The 19,259-nt window shown below is 42.9% G+C and overlaps 1 protein-coding gene across 1 annotated transcript in view; it reads left to right on the top strand.

Moving 5' to 3' along the window:
• Window positions 1–19,259, top strand: part of HHAT (hedgehog acyltransferase) — a 131,637-nt gene that overhangs the window by 71,714 nt on the left and 40,664 nt on the right. The window contains exon 10 of the mRNA XM_034060709.1: window positions 3,222–3,366. Within this exon, the coding sequence (XP_033916600.1) occupies window positions 3,222–3,366 (145 nt within the window). The remainder of the gene's footprint in view (window positions 1–3,221; window positions 3,367–19,259) is intronic.

Genomic DNA, 19,259 nt, shown 5'->3' with positions numbered 1-19,259 from the left:
GCTGTAGATAAGCTACAGCTCAAGCACAACTCATTAGCATGGTGTAAGAGGGTAACTTTGGTGATTCTTAAACAAAAGTTCAAGTTAGCATGATAATAACTTCTTTTTACTTAAACTTGTTTGATAGCATGGATTTAATAACAAGATTTCAAGCATTCTGCCTGCAAATGCCTGCACATTCTTCAGAGGCACGAATTTTTCACATATGGGATCACATATTTATAATTTCAGAAGGAGACAAACTGAAGAGATCCTTTACCTGTTGTGAACTTAAGGAGAATGTTTTGGATGTCCTTGGGCAGCTTTGGGGAGGCAAAGGACTAGAAAGGAGAAAACTTGTGTCACTGAGGGACTTCTGGTGTCTGTGAATATTTATATACTTGGAGTACTGTGTGCAGTTCTGGCATCTCCAACATAAGGACATGGAGCTGTTGGAGCAAGCCCAGAGGAGGTCACGAGGATGCTCAGGGGCTGGAGCACCTCCCATATGAAGACAGGCTGAGAACATTGGGGCTGTTCAGCCTGGAGCAGAGAAGCTGCGTGGAGACCTCAGAGCAGCTTCCAGTGTCTGAAGGGGCTACAAGGATGCTGGAGAGGGACTCTTCATCAGGGACTGCAGCCATAGGACAAGGGGTGATGGGTTCAGACTGAACCAGGGCAAGTTCAGGTTAAATCTAAGGCAGAAGCTGTTCCCTGTGAGGGTGCTGAGGTGCTGGCACAGGGTGCCCAGAGAAGCTGTGGCTGCCCCATCCCTGGCAGTGCTCAAGGCCAGGTTGGACACAGGGGCTTGAAGCAGCTGCTCCAGTGGAAGGGGTCCCTGCCCATGCAGGGGTTGGAACTGGATGAGCTTTAAGCTCCTTTCCAGCCCAAACCAGGCTGGGATTCTGTGATTCTGGAATTGTATATATTCTCTTCCCTTCTCCTGTCATGCCCTAGTTTTCATCTAGAATTTTCAGAGAGAAATCTCAGTCTGTTTTCATATTTCAGTGTTTTCCATAGCATTGTCTGGAAGATTGACTGTTGCTGCATTGCTCATACAGATTGACACAGAATACTTTTCCTTGAAGCTTGTATCTCCCCAATTTTGTGCTGATTCAGGCTGACTCATACACTGGATGTGATTCTGATTGGGGCTAACATTCAATTTAACAGAGATTTGCTCTGCAGTAATACGTTAGAATTGTGGCTTTATGCTTGTAACTGTCATTTATTTGAAGAGTTGTCACTTTATAATCTAGTAGTTGAAACGTTTATTTTGATGCTTACAAAACTAGCAACTTAATTGTCTGGGGATGTATTTGTAGGTCTGTTTTGAGCATGTTTGTTGTTTCAGGTGTCTGAGCATGAGTTCTAGTCTGGCTGCAGCTATTAAACATTAATTACTGGTTTGATGCTGCAGTCACAAGACTCTTCTCTGCAACATCATCGTTCATGACACGAAGGCTGAGCAGCTCCTGATATTTTCCTTAGTTCCCATTCCTTGCCAGACGCTCATTATTTCACATGAAGCATTCAGTCTTTATGGGATTCAGGCACTATGTAATGAGGCTTTCAGCCCAGGACCATGATGAACAAGACATTTTACTTTGTGTGGTAATGAGACACTGTTTCCTTGTGAGGTGCTATAATGCTCTTGGAAATTTGTTCTAACAACTGAATATTGGAGGAAGCTAAAACTTCCTCATCCTTCTTCCACCATCTTCTTGTAGTCTCTGTGCTGCACTCACACCTCAGGTGGTAATGGGAAATACAGAAAAAGCAAACCAGTATATGGTGGAGAGAGACCTCCTTTATTTGTATCATTAGAACAGCAGCAACCCAAACTTTACAGCATGAGCAATAACATGTGCACTGAAAAGAAGTATTGAATATGAATATATTGTATGGGGACAGGCTGAGACAGTTGGGGCTGTTCAGCCTGGAGAAGAGAAGGCTGTGTGGAGACCTCAGAGCAGCTTCCAGTGTCTGAAGGGGGCCTATAAGGATGCTGGAAAAGGAACTCTTCATTAGGAAATGTAGCGATAGGACAAGGGGTAACCGGCTAAAGCTTAAACAGGGGAAGTTAAGATTGGATATAAAGAAGTTCTTTACTGTTAGGGTGGTGAGGCACTGGAATGGGTTGCCCAAGGAAGTTGTAAATACTCCATCCCTGGCGGTGTTCAAGTTCAGGCTGGACAGAGCCTTGGGTGACATGGTTTAGTGTGAGGTGTCCCTGCCTGGAACTGGATGATCTTAAGGTCCTTTCCAACCCAAACTATTCTATGATACTATGAATGACTTCTCAGGTTGTTTTGTACTGTTTTTTTTGTGCTGTTTTGTACTGAAGTTCTTTACTCCATATTGCAACCTAGTGTATAGTATTATCCTCCCCAGAAGGATGTTGTTATTCTCTACATCCATTAGCAAAAACTCATCAAGGAGTACATTTAATAAGAAAATAATTAAGACAAAGAATGTATAGAACTGTATCCAGTTCTGGGCTCCCTACTACAAGACATGGACATGGCTGGAGTGAGCCCAGTAAAGGACTGCAAGCTTGGTGAAGGGACTGGAGCATCTGCTGAGCCTGTAGAAGAGAAGGCTCAGGACAATCTCGCCTGTGTATATAAATACCTAATTGTAGGGGGGAAGAAAACAAAGCCAGGTTCCTCCCAGTGGTATTTAGTGACAGGACAGAAGGCAACGAATGTAAACTGAAGTATAAGAAGTTTCATTTAAGTGTAAGAAAACCTTTTTTACTGTGAGGGCCATCAAACACAGGTTGCCCAGTGAGGTTGTGCATTCTCCATCATTGGAGATACTCAAAACCTGAGCAGACACATTCCTGAGCCCCCACCTCTAGCTGACCCTGATTTGATGACCTTTCTAGGTAGCCTCCTGGATGCATCTTTCCAGCCTTATTCAACATCCCATTTTATTATCAATCAGAATCTCAGACTGTTTTGGGTTGGAAGGGATCATCTAGTCAAGCCCCCCTGCAACCTTAAACTAGATCAGGCTGCCCAGAACCACATCCAGCCAGGCCTTGAGTGAAGTCTTACCCAAACCTATACAGCATTGATGAGAGTTCTGCTAGATATATTAAAAGCTTTGGGATCTGGTCCATAATGGTTTGAACTTCTGTGTAAAAGCTGTTTTTTATTAACTATGCTGTCTTCTGATGTTGCTTGAAAAGCTGCAGGGGCTGTTCACTTCATCTACACCTTTTGTTTGCCCCTCAGGAGCGTTCCTTCTCGCCAAGCATTCGCCGTCGACTTCACGCTGTCCTCGCATCTGTTAGCACTTCAATGCTGATTTTATCAAATCTAATATTTCTTGGAGGAAATCACGTTGGAAAAATCTACTGGAACAGGATCTTTATGGAAGGCAAGTTCATTTTTATGTGCTTTCTAGATAACAGAACTTTGCAGCTATTGCCTTGGGTGGCCTGAGCCAGGTTCTTCTGCAGACTGTGTGACTACAAAGAAACATTGTCTTTCCCCCATCAAGTCTATAAAGAGAGTTATCAGGCTCCTCTGGCAGTGAAATCACTGAGGATTGAATAATAAATGTGTGACAGGTTAGCCAGATTGGATTATTTCTTTCTGCTTTGCATTGCATGTAAGAAGAGGCATACTAAAGCAAACCTCATAGATTCTGTGGAAGGTTAGTGAATGCGGTCTGTGTAATACAGCATAACTGAGCAATTGAGGTGGTTTTTGTAGTGGGCCCCTGAGGGTAGGGACCTTCTGACTGTTGAGAACAAGGCATGAGGACAGGGGACCTGGGATGACAGTGTCAGCCCGTGGTGTTGCTGGTTGAGCAGTGTGCAGCAGTGTGGGAGCTGACTCGGGAGACAAAGCCAGAGCTCAATGTAAGCAGGACCAGCTTTCTTACAGCTGCCAGAGGCCCACATTGTCAAAGAAACATCTTGTAGAGGAATATTTCTGCCTCCTGAGGGGAGTTCTAGTAGGGCTCTGTACCTGGGAAGAGCCACCACTGTTGATTGCTCCTTCACGCAGCATTTCCTCCTCTTGTTGCTTGCAATAGCTTAGAGATCAGCTCTGGGGCTGCAGCGTTCTATGTAACATTTCAAATAGTGGAACTCTTTTAAGTTATGTACAGAAAAGGAACAATTTATCTTCTGAGCTCAAGCAAAAAACCCCAAACATTCAAACAACTCTAAGAAAGGTACATTTTTAGCATAAAGTATAGTGAAGCTTTCTGTTAGTATTGCGCAGGGAAGATGGGGTGAAATACCTGCTTGTGTTTGGGTTTTGCTCATAAAGCTCTAAATGTTTGGGTTTTATTTTCTTAAAAAGACTTGATGTTCCCTTAAATTGTTTCTTCCCAGTTGGAAGAAACTATTGGAAACTATTATTATATTATTGGAACTAGTTTACTATTACTATATTATTATTATTGTTACTGTTATTATTATTGTACTATTATTATTGGAACTAAATTGGAAACTCTTGGCAAATAGTTGCAGCAGAAAAAGCAGAATAGCTGAGAAAATAAGTTTGTTGCTTCTTTCTGTCACCACCCAAAAAAAGCGCTAGTGAAACTGTCCATTTCAGGTTTATATCTCAGTTTTCATCATGCAGTTTGTGTATTATAAATGGGGAAAGTATGCCTTCCTCTTCAGAAGGGTTAGCAGTTGGCAGCATGTTGGGGTTTGCATGTGATGGGCAGTGGTGGAGCAAGCAGAACGGTATTTCATTAAACTAGATCTAGTACTGATTGTTTTTTATTCCTAATACTTCTTTAGTCTATTGTTCTGTATATAGCTTAAGTTCATGTGGCTAATTCAGTATGAGGTACCAGGTGTCTAGGATAGGAGTAGCAAATTAGTTTAGTCATTTGCAGCTTTATCTCCATGATGCATTCATCAAATTTACTACTTTTAGAACATAAAAGCTTTTTGCCTAGTGCAGCTCATATTCTGGTGTAGAAATCTCAGTGTTAAGCTTTATATGCATGTATCCTTAGATCACACAGATGACTGTGAGCATATTCTATTACTGCATGATTCTTACAACTCATATGTACAAACTGAAATCTGCTAAGATTTTATTGCATCAATGCTCCTGCTCCATTGTGATTTTCCTACTATGGAACAAGTGCTGAGCATTGAAGGCCAGACAAGGACTGACAATACAAGGACTACTCAGAACTATGATCTTCCATTTAAGGTGAATGTGCCTTATTTGTATCTCTGTAGGAGATGCAAGAAAAATCTACTCATATATTTGTAGAGTGCAGTGCTAGAAGATATATCTGTGCATAGTCTGCACTGTTTTCTGTGCAGTCTCTGCAGTCTCTCTCTGGTGAATCCAATTCTTCAGTATATTCAGACCAAACTAAATACTACAGTATACACTCTTGGGTCATTCCTTTGTCAGCCCAATGACAGATGAGATCTAGCTGCTTGTCTTCAATTTTTGTCATTAACCTCATAATGAATTAAATGGGAATGTGTTTGACTTCCCTTGAAGAAGCAAGGGTGGTGGTAGTGAATGACTGCTCTTTGAGGCACAGGGTGTTTGGGGCTTTTAGTTTTGCGCTTCTTTTCTGGTGTGATGCAAGCAATATGAAGTTCTCAGACACGAAGGTTTTCTGTTTGTGCAATATGATGTTGAAGAGCTTCAGTTAGAACAGACACTGACGTTCTGTCATCAATGTTATAATGTTTAGTGTGTTACTAAGATCTGCTAGATACCTATCTAGTTACTTTGAGTCAATAATTGTTAGCTTTGGGTTGAGAAGAGAGAAGATACTTGGTGAAATTCAGGTTAGAATATTAATATTCCTGTTGTATTTATAACCTTTTGGTTCTGTTTGAAATTCATTTTAGTTTAGGAAACCTAAGCAGGGTTTTGCACCATCCTAAACCAAATCTAGAGAGTAGACGTTTGCTTTTGGAGAACATGTCTGCATTCTCAGCAGCCTGGGCAGCAGGACTTGAGCTGGGTGGACTGAGGTGGTACAGGGCAATAGTGGAGCAATAGTGTGACATAAAAACCCCTGTAAGGTAAAGAATAGAACACTGAGGAAACAAAGCTGTCCATCAGCTGCAAAGAACAGTCAGTTCCTTTGTTAAATCCCACAGATTTATGTCTACAATGATATGGGTGTATACTTGGAGGAAGAAAATGGGAGAATAGGTGTGTGTTACCCAGTTTGTAAATAGAATTGGCATTTGTAGATCACTAAAAAATTAGTCAGGAGCATATGTACTAACTCAAGGAGTAAAATGCACCTCGGAGCAGGAATCAGATCTTCAGGGTTAGGTATAACTTGAAGTGTTGTGCATGGCTTTTTCCAAGTCTGGCAAGTAAGTAAATCACAGATTATTAGCATTTTAAAGCCATAAATGCCTAGTGTGTGGCACTGTCTAGTCAGAAATGGAGTTCTGTTTTATAATACCTAAAAGCAGTGCTTGGAGAGCAGCTTCCCATTAGCATGTGTGTGACAATGGTGCAAATTTAACGTGGCTAACTCTTCAAAGGAAGCTTTACTGGAGCTGAAGATGTACAAAATGCACTTTTAGTTTTGCTCTTTGATTGCTGAAGAGGGTCTACTGTGTTCTTGTGCAAAGACTGAGTGTTAGTAAAGATTTGGACAGTTGTCTAAGCATGGGGAGGAGAGGACATGGGGATGAAAGCAGTTAAACACTAGGGGTAAACTGAGGAAGGGTACTCTTTGGAAGGGCGCTCTCCTGGGACTGGTGCTGTGCACTGCTTTTGGTTAAGAGACTGGATTATTTTAGCAAGCATGGCCAAAGGCATCAAGCTGGTATACTTGGGTGATAAAAGTATAGGATGCTTCCTGCTCTTCTCTGGTTTGTGAGGAGCAGCAGATCAATGAGGAAAGCACACAGTACATGTCAGTTGTATTTTACTTTTAATAGCTGTCTGAAAATGGGACAGGCATCGTTTAACACTAAGTAGTACTATGTAGCTATCCAGTTCACCTTGCTACATCATGAGGAGTGCTTTTCTTGAGGGCAGTTCATCCCATATACATCTATCTTAGCATGGGTTAGGATGCATTCTCTCTCTTTCCTGAGTTCAGGAGCATTTCGTACAGGTTAGCTTAGATTAGGTTGGATATCCAACCTTTGGGAAGGTGTCCTTTAGAAGATATCCAGCTCAGAGTGAATTTCACCTTCAGTTAGAAAGGATTCACCATAGGAGTACAGAATGGCTGGCTAGCAGAAATCCTGCAGTGAAGGGTATCTGCCTGTGCATAAAATAACCTCTTCTACTGATGATCTGAAGGTTGAAGTTATAATTTGTGCAGGTTTTGTTACCACAATTGAAATTATAATAATCATCTGACAGCAACATGATAGGAAGTGGAGGAGCCACGACATTGAAATAAATGGCATTGTTTTCCTCTGAGAGGAAAGTATTGAGTGGGAAATAGGTACTTAGAAGTTTCTACCAAGAAAATAGTAACAATTAACAACTATCCGTCCAGTGAGGTGCAGAGAAGACAAAAAAACCTCCTGTAAAATGTACCAAGGAAGCTTTAATTGAGGTAAGAGAACCTTTCAAGCTGTAAGACATGGAAGCATTGAAGCACTGGTTGAGCTGTTGGATTGCCATCTCTAGAGAACAGTCCCCAAGTAGACAAAAATCTGTCAAGCAATGTAGAAAACACTGATTTCCTCAGGGTGTAGGAGGAGCTTTGGAATGGCCTCCAAGGCCCTGTTTTCCCTAGGAATTCATCAGCAGATCCAGCTGTTTAAATGGAAGTCTGCACAGCACAGTGGGGTTTTTGTTTGGATTTTGATAGTTCTCCAGCAGGTTGGGGGCAATGGGAATGTTCAAAATGCAGTTTCAGTAACGTGTTAGAACAGTGTCTTTCTGAGTTTGATGAGCTGGCTGTGGGGGAAAGCCCATAGTGCGGGTGTCAGGATGCAGTTTTAAACTACTGGCAGTTACAGTCATGGACAGGTTTGAAATGATTTGCTGTTTCATACTTGCTCTTCTAGCATTTAGGATGAAATGCCTAGTGTTGTGTCTGAATATTTCATTAGAGGAATTTCTGGGAGCATTTAAACCCAATCGTACTATGCAAAACTAAAGCTTATTTCTCAATGTCTAGTGTTTGCTCACTCACTGAGGATGGCGAAGCATTTATTTTGCCTCCAGTTTTCCCTTTCAGATTGCTTTGAAGCAAAATTGGGTTTTATGCTGATCAGAACTCCTTTATTTGGTTAATTTATAGGGAAAAGGTTTTCTCATCACTACTAGGTAATTACCTGACCTTCTTTATGGAGGCAATTTGGCCTTTGGACTTCTTCGCAGCTGTGCAGCCCTAGCTTAGATTGTGCTTCATGGGGCATCTGAGACATTGATTTGCAAGTGGGAATTTCCATGATAATGGCATACAAGATTCAGAGGTTTGAGTGAACCAAGGGGTTTAGTGTAACGGGTTTCATGTAACATGCATAAATGTAGAATCTTTGGCATGCTTTTGCAGAGACAGCCAAACAAAACCTTTTGGCATCATGTTAATTTAACAATGCTGTTTGCTAATTACAGTATATCACAGTATTGAAGATTATTCATGGAATCCTTTCTTGTTTCATTTTAAATCAAGTAGTGAATGAATTGGAATTGAAAGAGTATCAGGATCCTTCAAAGCATCCTCCTGGACTGCTGTTATCTTCTTAGGTTTTTCCCTTGATTTTTGAAGAAGTAAAATTAGGTCCTTTCTCTGCAAAAAATCACTTGTGTGTTAGTGCTTAGATATGTTCCTGATCACATGCCTCATGTGCTTCAGTAATAGCAGGAAAAACCTTTCAGCTGCATCAGCAGTTCATACAACAGCATATCTCCCTTCAGAAACTGTCTGAATATTGCTAGTTAGTTTGGGTAACAGATTTAACACGTATTAAGGGCTGAAGGAAGCTAACAAAAAGAGAGCAAAGTAGTTAGAACTTATTAAGTTCTATAATTATTATTGGAATTATTATTATTATTATTGGAATTTTAATTACCTGATGTTGCCAGGTCATGTACAACGATATTAAAATCATCTATCTAATGGTTTGGGTTGGAAGGGACCTTCAAAGCTCCTCTAGTTCAACCCCCTGCAATGAGCAGGGACATCTTCAACAAGATCAGGAACACTGATCAGGAGCCATGTTGCACTTCAGCAGCTTCTGAGATTGGTAACAGCAATACCTGTAAATTCCTACCTATGGAAGGGGCTAAGGTGCAGGAATGGATCATGCAGTGAAAGGTGTCAAAGGAGGCCACAAGAGCTGTCAGCTGGGGCATCCCGGTGGCTGTGGGATGCTTTGCTGTCCTCTCTATGCATCTCTTGCAAAGCCTTTGTTCAGATTTCTTTGCAGCTGAAAGAAAGAGGAGAGTTACTTCTGTGGCTGACACTTCAGAGTTAGTGTTTGTGTTTGCAGATGGCCCTTGCTTTGGTTTGGAAGCTTCTGGGGGAGAGTAGCTGGGATGCGGTCTTCCAGTGTCCCTGTTCCTCCAGATCTTCACTCTCACTGAGGAATCCCACTTGCTGCTGTTATGCAGAAACTTCCTTAAGGTCATTTTTTCCCAATGATACATTTGTGAATGCTATCTTGATGGGCTGCGTAATTGAGAGAAATACTGCAGAGTGGCAAGAATAGTACTGAAGATGTCACATTCCCCCACATGATTCATTCCTCCTTGTGCACAAAGGAAACGTGTGTTTACAATCATTTATGTGACCTTGCTTGGTGGGTGCAGTTCATTGGGAAGTGAACTGGCAAAACACCAACAGAAATGGATTTTGGTCTGTAGTAATAAGGAGTCAGTGATTTCTTTATTTCCCCTTTCACCTCCCAAAGGATGAGAGCTGTGTAAAATAAATATTCACATGTTTAGGGGGTTTCTTTAGAGCTAAAACCATAAAGCATATTCTGCCATTTTCTCTTGGATCACTTCGGTTTGAGGTTCCATTCTGTGTGAAAACTGTGGGAGCATTGCTGTTTAGATGCAGCTGTTGCTATTGAATCTGAAGTTTACTATTTGTTCTTATAGTCTTAGGACCTGATCCTGTAATCATGTCAATGCAGAAAGATGCTTCTGTCTAGAAAGTCCCAGAGCATGTGCAGACACATCTGCCAGGATTAATACGGTTGCAGTCACATCTCATATACCCTGTTAAAGACTTCATTTTACATACAGCATGTGCAAGTAGAGAGATGCAGGGGAGTCTGTGCTGTGACTGCATGTATGGACTGGATGATCTCCACAGGGCCCCTCCAACACTGTTGGTTCTGGGGTTCTAATGATGCCAATGAAGTGTAGGATGGTACAATGAGCAGTTGGTGGAGTGGGTTGGCCAAGTCCATCTTACAGCTGTAACCTTGCTGGTACTCAGGTGGTAGTGTGGCAGCTCAAATGAATGATGCAGCTGAATGTGCATGTTCTGCCAATGTAGCAGATAAGAAGGTGCTGAGCTAGCACAGTCTGTCAGAGCCTGAAGCAGTTTGGATCAGTGGAGTCTTGATGTATTAAGCCTAGTGTGAACATAGAAAACAAAACTGCTTTTTCCTCAGAGCTTAAAATTGCTGTGACCTCCTGACAACTCGTCAGCTGTAATTCAGGTTGTAATTCCTATAGCAGAGCTCAGCAGAGAAGTAGGAGGGTGGGAATGGTTTCCAAATTCACAGGAGAACTCTTAAAGAATTACTCTTGTAACACCTCTAAAATGTCTTTCTTGTTTGGGTTCTTTATGCACACAATATACAACAACAGACACATGAAAAGGCCGTGTAGGAATATCCTTGGAACCATGTTTTCTTTAATGGTTTCTCTGGGAATTGCTAACAAGAGAGCAACAGTGCTCCTCATTCCCTCCATGAGTTGTAGATTACCTGCAGGGACTGGGGCTGACAGCTGCCAGAAGGAGCCGCGTTGTTGCTTCCAGAAGCAGCCCTGGAAGATGGGAGTGTGGCTGCGGTTATGCCACATCTGTCCTTTCTATGGAGCTGAGGAACAATTCCTGCCCCACAGGGTGCTCAGGCATTGGAACAGAGCTGCAGGCACCGGCCCTGCAAGGGTTCACACCCCGTGGAGACGAGGCCTCAGTGCCATGGGGCAGTGGTGGCCTTGGCAGGGCTGGGAATGGTTGGACTGGGTGAGCTTAAAGGGCTTTTCCAACCTGGTTGATGCTGTGATTCTGCATTATCAGCAAGAGTAATTGTTGAGGACCATTAGGTTTCTTTTCCACTCCAGGTCCAACTTGTCCTGAGTGTTGAGGGGAGAGATATAATTCTGGCCATATCTTGCAGAGGAAGAAGTGCAATCACCCACACTGACCATGGCTGTTCCTCTTCACTGCTGTTGCATTTGCTGGTTCTTGCCAAGAACCTCAGGAGGGCAGAGGACACTCACAGTTTCACGGTCCCATTCCCCTGTGGATTTACCATACACAGCAAAAGTCTCACAGCAACTCCCAGTCACTTAACCTGGTATAAAATACTTGTATTGCTGTTTTATGCTTACTGTGTCACTGTGCTTATTGGGAGATCTATACATCTGTGAACTCATGGATGGGTGGCATGTATTTAATGCTCAGTAAGAGCCACAGTTTCAGCTGAGACTTGCACCCATCGAGAAAAGTTTGAAAAATGATGCAATTTTCTGCTTTTCCCTTATTCAGAATTTCCCAGGAATCCTGTAGCTGCTTTCTCATCACTGAATCCTGCTTCTTCCTTCTGTCAGCTCCTTTCATCTGTCTGCAGCTTTGGACTAGTCCTGACTCTTGTTTCAGATGCTCATTGAGTTCCCAAATGAGCTTAGCCATGTAACAGCAGCTGTATTTAGCTTTGCAATCATCCAGACTCGCAGCACAACTTTGTAAGCTGTTTATTTCCTGCGAAGTGATGTGAAAGCAGCATTGTGGGGTTCCACAATCACTGCCACTCGGAGCCTGCTGGAGCAAAGACTCTCAGCTGAGAGGGGAGAAAAGACCCTTTTAAATGCCAACCCTGCCTGTCAGCTGGAGATGGGAGATTCAGGCTGTGCTCATTGTGACTCTTGCATCTATAGCAACAGGGTTAGAGCTGGTCTTAACAGTTCTGTTGTGGAGGTGCCTGGGCTGCAGAGGAGGCTGATCCTCTCCTAAGCCTGTGCAGCAGGGGTGAAAAGCAGTTGAGAGCTTCTTTTTCTCCCTGAGAAGGCTTGACAGAGGAAGTTTTCGTCTGCTACAGCACAGTTCTGCTGTGTAAGTAGGCAACGTTTTTACACTCAGGCTGTTTTGTCTATGATTCTGTTCTAGGTTTACAAGCAAAGACAGATGTCTCAGACTATTACAGTATCGTTCTTTGTATATTCAAATGAATTTACTTCAACCATCCTTAAATACCCACTGCTTTAAGGAATAGGGAAACTAAAAGTACAAGGATCCTGCAAAACCCTCACTGATTACTGTCTCATTGTCTTGACTGTTGGGGCTTTGGATAGAGCTTGGGGCTTGGGCTTTTTATGAGAGGGAAAGCAAAACCTGTACCATATTTGATGAAAGTGATAAACTTGCACTTCATAAATGCTGACAGTCCTGCTTTTATGTGGGCTTGATCAAATGCTATGAGAAATGGCACCATGTGGTGCAGCAAACGTAGCCCTCGTGTGCCTAAGGAAGCCCCATGAGCACAGATGTGTGTCTCCTTCCTAAACAGCTGGGGTATTATGCTCAGTATTAGACAACTCCTTTGGTAACCTTGCTGGTTAGTGCTGTACCTGTATAGGATGGATGAGCATGGGGAGCATGTGGCTCTGCTGCTTCTTTCTTATCTCTTTGGGCACTGTCTTTCCCTGAAAATGGAGAGGGACCTGTGAGTACCTCATAACCCTTCAGCTATGCCTCCGCAGGGGCTGTACTTCAGGTACACGTGTGGTGTTCTCTAGTGCTGTTGTGAGGGTGGCTCTTGAGGACCACTGAATACATGGCTTTGAAGTGCATGGTCCAGGTCTGCCTAAGCCCTGTGAGACCAGATCGGGAGCTCAGTGGCACAGTTCCCAGGCTGAACTTCAATAATCCTGGAGCTGTGGTGCATGTAAGTGTGTGTGTAGGTAACAGACTGTAGCTGAGATACTGAATGCAGGAAATACAGAATCATAGAGTCACAGGCAGGTTTGGGTTGGAAAGGACCTGAAGATCATCCCCTTTCATCCCCCTGCCATGAACAAGAACACCTCACACTAGACCATTAATGTCTGAAATCTAGTTGTAAAGTCAGAGATCATAGTGAACGTTCCCAGTTACTGTTAAAAATGACACCTGATGCTTACTGTACATTCTGTAGTGAAAGAGTTTTAAACTTCATGGCAGGGAAATTCCTTGAGAACATTTCTTCCAAGAAACTAACAGGATCCCAATATTGGGGTGGGTTTTATTTCTTAAATTGTGCTCCATTTTGTCTATCCCTTTTCTCCCTTATATTAGGGAATGTAGAAATAATAAGGTACTGAGAGCCAGTGGTGTCTCCCTAGCTGTGACTGTCTCCCTAGCTACTGGATTTTCCCTCTTGGTAGGTTAACTTAAAAGCTTACTACACATGCCTTAGCCCTCCTAGTTTTAGCAAGATCCGGTTTATTTCTCACAGTTGTTGAGATGCTCTCCACAAATCCCTGTCAGGCTGCCAGAGCTGTGTATTCCTGCCCATTCTACCAGTGAGCAGGAAATGGTGTGAATGGTTTGTAGCTACAGAGCAGCACGCCAGGATTTAAGTGTCTTCAGCAGAAAACAGGCTTTGTTGTTAATAATTTCTGTTGTTATTTTGATTTGTTGTTGTTGTTTAAAGCTACTTCCTTATTTTTGCAGCTTACGTGTGAAAACTGATGAGTAACATGATAGGGTTTCTGTATTGTTAGCATCTGTGCTTCTAACCATATAATGACATTGGACTTTAGACTTCTGTTACTTCTGCCCTTTTCCACCTAGTTCTTATTAGAGCCCTAGGTAAGCCTTCTATCAGATAGAATAATCCTTCTGCAAATTCTACCTTAGGCTTTGAAGCAACTGTGGGAGAAGAGTGACTTTGATTATAATACAAGCTAACCATAAAAATTCTCCCATTTTATGTCTGAATAAAGATTTATATCACATCTGGATTAGACAAAACCTCTCACATCCTGGTGTTTGTGAGGAGTACTGTTGTGGGAGAGGGTTGTTTGTCTCCTTAGAAACAGTAGTAAGGTGGTAGTTGAAGTAGTTGTATTGTTCAGAAGGAAAAATATCTTCTTTAGTAGTTCTTGACGTTGAAAGAGAAGTATAAGTGTGTTGTCCCATTACCTGCAGGTTAATTTGCAGCCCCAAAATGAGGAATAGTTTGCAACTAACTGAAAATGTTTTCAGCTTGAATCTTGTGACTGTAACGCTTTGCCAGCCCCTGTTACTGATACAGTGAAGGCATCTTGTATTTAACAAATAGGTTGTATGTAAATAGTTAAAAACCAGCTTGTCAGAGGATCTTCAGGTTGCCCCACTTGCTATTACCTTTGATTTTAGATGCTTAAAACAGTGTCCTTGTTCTGGCATGTTCTGGCACATATAGCTGAGAATGTTTGATACATTCGGCTACATGTTCAGTGTAGCAAATCAGAAATGAATATATCTGTATGGAATGGGATAGTCTTCGAGATATGGGCATCATTCATTTCAGTATCAAAACGGGAGACAATTTGCTCATTCCTACCCAAACAGTCAGTCTGCCAAAGGTGGAAAATGAAATAGTTGAAAAGCTCAAGAATTGCTAATGATGCGTCCAGTTTTTCACCTTAGCTTTAGTCCCAGTTCTTTCCAGGTCGGGAGCAACTGGGAGTTTGTACTATCTGATAGGTTTTTCCATGCTGCCGGTGTATAAACTGAGAGGAAGAGTTTGGATACTGCTGCAGAAGCTCAGCAGTATCAGGGTGGATATGCAGACTGTTCTAGCTTGGAGACTGAACTCCTTCCCCAGTCAATAGTTTGGCCATTTGAGACCACAGCTATGGCATACAAGCTATGAAAATGGTTAGACATTCAGCTCTTGTCACACCCCAGGTGTGCCAGAAGGAGAATTTGTGTGGCAGATTAGATATTGCTTCCAGAAGCTAAGGCAATCTCACCCTAGCTGATCTCATTCCTAGCCTTACTAAAGATGTCCTGGCACAATGAGATTCTCTTTTCCAGCAGTTCCTGACACAGATTGGTTAAAGCTTCATCAGGTATCATAGATCTGCATGTCTGCAGAAAGGGAAGTGCCTCTGTGAGTTTATATGGAGCCAAAAGAAGGATAACCAAAACCCTCAGGGGAAAGCCCATCGTTGTCCCTGACTCCTAATCTGACTCCTAATTCTGGGTGCAGGTTCCTCTCTTAGCACCCCTTTTTCCTTTGTCCACCTGCCAAAAGCGCTCCTAGTTCTCACTGTTGTGTGTAAGCAGTGTTTTGCACAGCTAATACAGCCCTCCAGGTGTGAGCTGGCCAGTGTTGCATATGAAGATGCACAAGTAGATGATGAATTTGGGAATAATGAGTCCTATTCACTGAATCCTCCTTCCATGAAAACGTGATGGTTACAGCTTGAAGTCTGTAATTAATATCTTGCTGTAGACCAGCCATGCGATAACACTGGGAATGGCTGTTCTCCCAGTGGAGGTGTTACATGCTGAATAGTGAGGGTCTGTCTTCATTTTTCTGGGCTGAGCGTGCAGGAGAAGCAGAGAGAGCAGTATTTGTGAGTTAGATGGGACTGATTTGGGTATCTGTGGTTAAAGACCCTTGGAAGGCTTTCCAGAAGTGCAGATATTGTTTCAGCATTGTGGCAGAGCTTTAGTACATTGGCCAGGCTTAGCATACTCAGAGGTCTGTCTTTTGTGGTATACTGTGTCATGCCAGCACCTACTGCCAGATGCTCGGGGAAGGAATGAGTAAGGAACAGCCCTGGTCTGGGGAGAGCAGGGCAGCACAAGCTTTAGTTACAGGGAGAGCCAGTGCACACCTCAGCCTGAGCAGTACAAGCTGGGGGGGGGGGGGCATGGTTGTCTAAACATGGCCCTGGTGCTTCTCTTTTGGCAGGCCTGGGGCAGCTCTGGGCATCTTCATCCTTGTAGCCCCCTTCAGATGCTGCTCTGAGGTCTCCATGCAGCTTCCCTTCTCCAGGGATAGGGCAGTATGTAACATTACACCTTCCTGGAAGAGCAGGATTTATTTTCTCTCATGGAACTACAGTCATTGTTTGATCTCTGCACTCTTCTGCTATTGATAGAGGAGTTAGATATTTTGGCTTAAGTACAACTAAAGCCTGAGAACAATAAAAGACAAAAGCTAATTAGTATTCCTTAGACTGCTGCTCTGAAGGAATGGAGCTCTATTCTCTGCTCCTTTTTAAGCTCCAGTGGAGATTAAAAGGCAATGACTAGGAAGCAAGGCACATCCAGCCGAAGAAAAAGGTCTGGCCTAAACATTTCTTTGCTGCAAATTCATGCAAAATAAACCTTTTTATGATGCATACTCTGTCTTTGCAGATTTCTCCATGGCTTTCATAGGTTTTCTTTCTTTTCTTGGAGAAAAACTAGTGTCCAGTTCCTTTTCCTGGGCTGGTTTTTGAATCAGATAGTCCTGCCGCAAGTAGCACAAGGTACACAGATGATGTACCGTGCAGTGCAAGATACCAGTGGGATCGGCACCTCACTGAAAGAGCACATTGTACTGAATGAGTTAGTTGCACCTACTTAGAAATTGAATGTGGACCAGCACTGTTCATCTGCAGAAGCAGAGTGCAGATTCACACCTCACGGGTGGTCTCTTTAGCCTGGCACTAACACAGTTGCCAGGGATAACCCGAGCAAGGTAACTGACCTCAGCATTGTACAAACTGTGGAGTTAGGGCCATTTCATTATGGAAATGCTGTGCAAAGGGTTAGGTATGAACCTGCCTCTGCAGCAGCAGCAGAGGTCAGAGCTTCTGGTGAAGTTCAAAACCTGTGAAATGATTGGCATACCAATACATCCAAGGAAGTGCTGTTCTGATCCTGCCTGAATTCTTGTTGACCCCCTCTCCTCTGAGGTTTAAAAGGATTCCTTGTTCTTCTTCAGTCATTGTGGCTGTTGTTCTGATTGGCTTTGCTGGCAGCTCTCTCTTGATAGTTGATGTGTTGAGGGAATACATCATAGTTTAATCCCTTTCAATATGTATAACAATGTGCTTTCCCCAGTTCCCTCAACAAACCAACAACTAGTGGGGTCAGCTTTTGTTATCATCATTATTAGCACAGCTGGCTCCAGGAAAACACACACAACTTTGACTTCATCATCACTTAGATTTTACTGCAGTACCACAAGACATGAGTGAGGCTTTGTGCTTAGCAGACAGTGTGCTTGCAAGGCATGAAAGCAGGCACAGTGCCCTTATTTTGTTGCTTTGTTCATATTTTAATCCTTTAAAATCATTTCTCTTAGTGTTTTCCAGGGAAGAATGAAATGCTTGACTAGTTTTGTGACTACTTTTATTTCTGTACATTCTTTGTCAGCTTGCTCCTTGTGACAGTTTGGGTTTTTCCTGGTGGTCATTGAAAGATACCGGAATTCACTCGGGGCTAGAGGATGTGTGATGGGTGGTCTATCACTGTAATAGTGCTCTTCAGTCATTGTCACAGATGAGTGACCACAGAGGATGTTATGGGGTTTGTGGGTCATCCCCCTCCGGATCCCAGTATCACCCTGAGCATGTCTTGATATAGGAGAATAGGAGATCTGAGGACACTGGAGAGCAGACAAGTGCCTGAGGAGACTGAATAGCATACAAATGATGGATGAAATGCTGCATTTGGCACCACTAGCGTTATTGTTTTGGATAATGTATGCAGGAGGAAGTAAATCAGTAATGGGATTTCAGAAGAACAAAAGGAGATTTCAGTATCATGAATTACATTCACAAAGGTGTTACCAAATATCTATAGATATTACAGGAGCTGCAAACAACATCCTCAGACGTTTTTAACTCTGTGGAGCACTGGATAGGTTTCATCATTCACTCTATTCCTGCAGGGCCCTGAGTAGGTTTCCCCATGGTGCAAGAACTACCAGATCTTCTTTAGTCCTTCACTGGCTCCAGGAAGAAGCTGATAACTTCATTAAACCAAACAGCACCAATGTGAAATCTTCAAGGCCTGCAGCTTGGTAGTTCTCACAGACAGGAATTGCTCTTCCCTCTTTGCATTCAGGCTCTGGACAGTTCTCTCTAGTTTCAAAATATGGTGGTTTTCTGCTGGACTGCTTAGGGTTCTTCAGTACCTTCTTAAAATCCCCTTATTGAAAGTCTTCTGGAAGCCTATACCTGTGAGGTTTAGTGATTTGGTTTCCTTTATTCACTGGCTTGGTGTTGTAATGCTGATGACAATATTGTTATATGAAACTATGCTGCATTAATAACTGAAAATATCTGTAAAACACTGAACCAAGAGGTTCAGTTCACTGGGTACATATTTACCAGTCTGTGACACTGCAGATTAAATGTGTTCTTTTCCTCCTTGTTGTACATGAGTGTGTCAGGTAAGGAGAGGGAGAAGTGAACTGAGTGCAGATACTCCATCACAAACCAGAAAGTGTAACTGAAAGCATGCATTGAGTAGATGGTTAAAACTGCATGTGCTCTCTCTATGTGGAGCTGGCTAAATAGGCCTTGGCAGGACCTTCAAACAAATGTATTTGCTACCTGCTGCCCAAAGCAGCATGCACATCCCTTTCCTAGCTAACTTGAAGCTGGTACTCGTACAAGGTACTCCCACAACCCTCCCAGCATTGTGCTTCCAGGCTGCTCTTCAGGCTGCTGGAGCCTGCACATCCTAGCATCCTTTCTGACACAAGGAGCTCGTCTTCCCTGCTCCTGCAAGCCAATAGGGCAGATTATTTCCCTGTGGTTGTAGGTGGCCTTTTACAGATTTGACTGCATCCCTCCATTATTTTTTTCATGTGTCTTTCCATCAGTCTTTCTTTTATGTTTCCTTCAGGTCCTTGTAATTCTCACTGCCTGCTTTCCAGCCTGCCCACATGCTCAGGTTAGGTAATGTAGTGATGCTGCAAAAAGACAGTGTTTGTGTGTGATTAAAATTGCAGTGGTATGGTCTGGCCCAGTTACAGTGGGGTCATTTCAGGGTTGATATCTCTACCCACACAGAACTGGTTTCAATACAACTGTCCTCCCATTAACTGAGGAAGGGTAAAATGCTTGCCTAGCATCGTTGTACCACAGGCTAATTTCAGGTAATGGAGATAAACCTGGTTT

The sequence above is a fragment of the Melopsittacus undulatus genome, chromosome 3 (assembly GCF_012275295.1).
Source record: "Melopsittacus undulatus isolate bMelUnd1 chromosome 3, bMelUnd1.mat.Z, whole genome shotgun sequence".
NCBI classification, from domain to species: domain Eukaryota; kingdom Metazoa; phylum Chordata; class Aves; order Psittaciformes; family Psittaculidae; genus Melopsittacus; species Melopsittacus undulatus.
The sequence above is the reverse complement of the archived record's forward strand: the minus strand, read 5'-3'. Positions and strand labels throughout refer to the sequence as shown.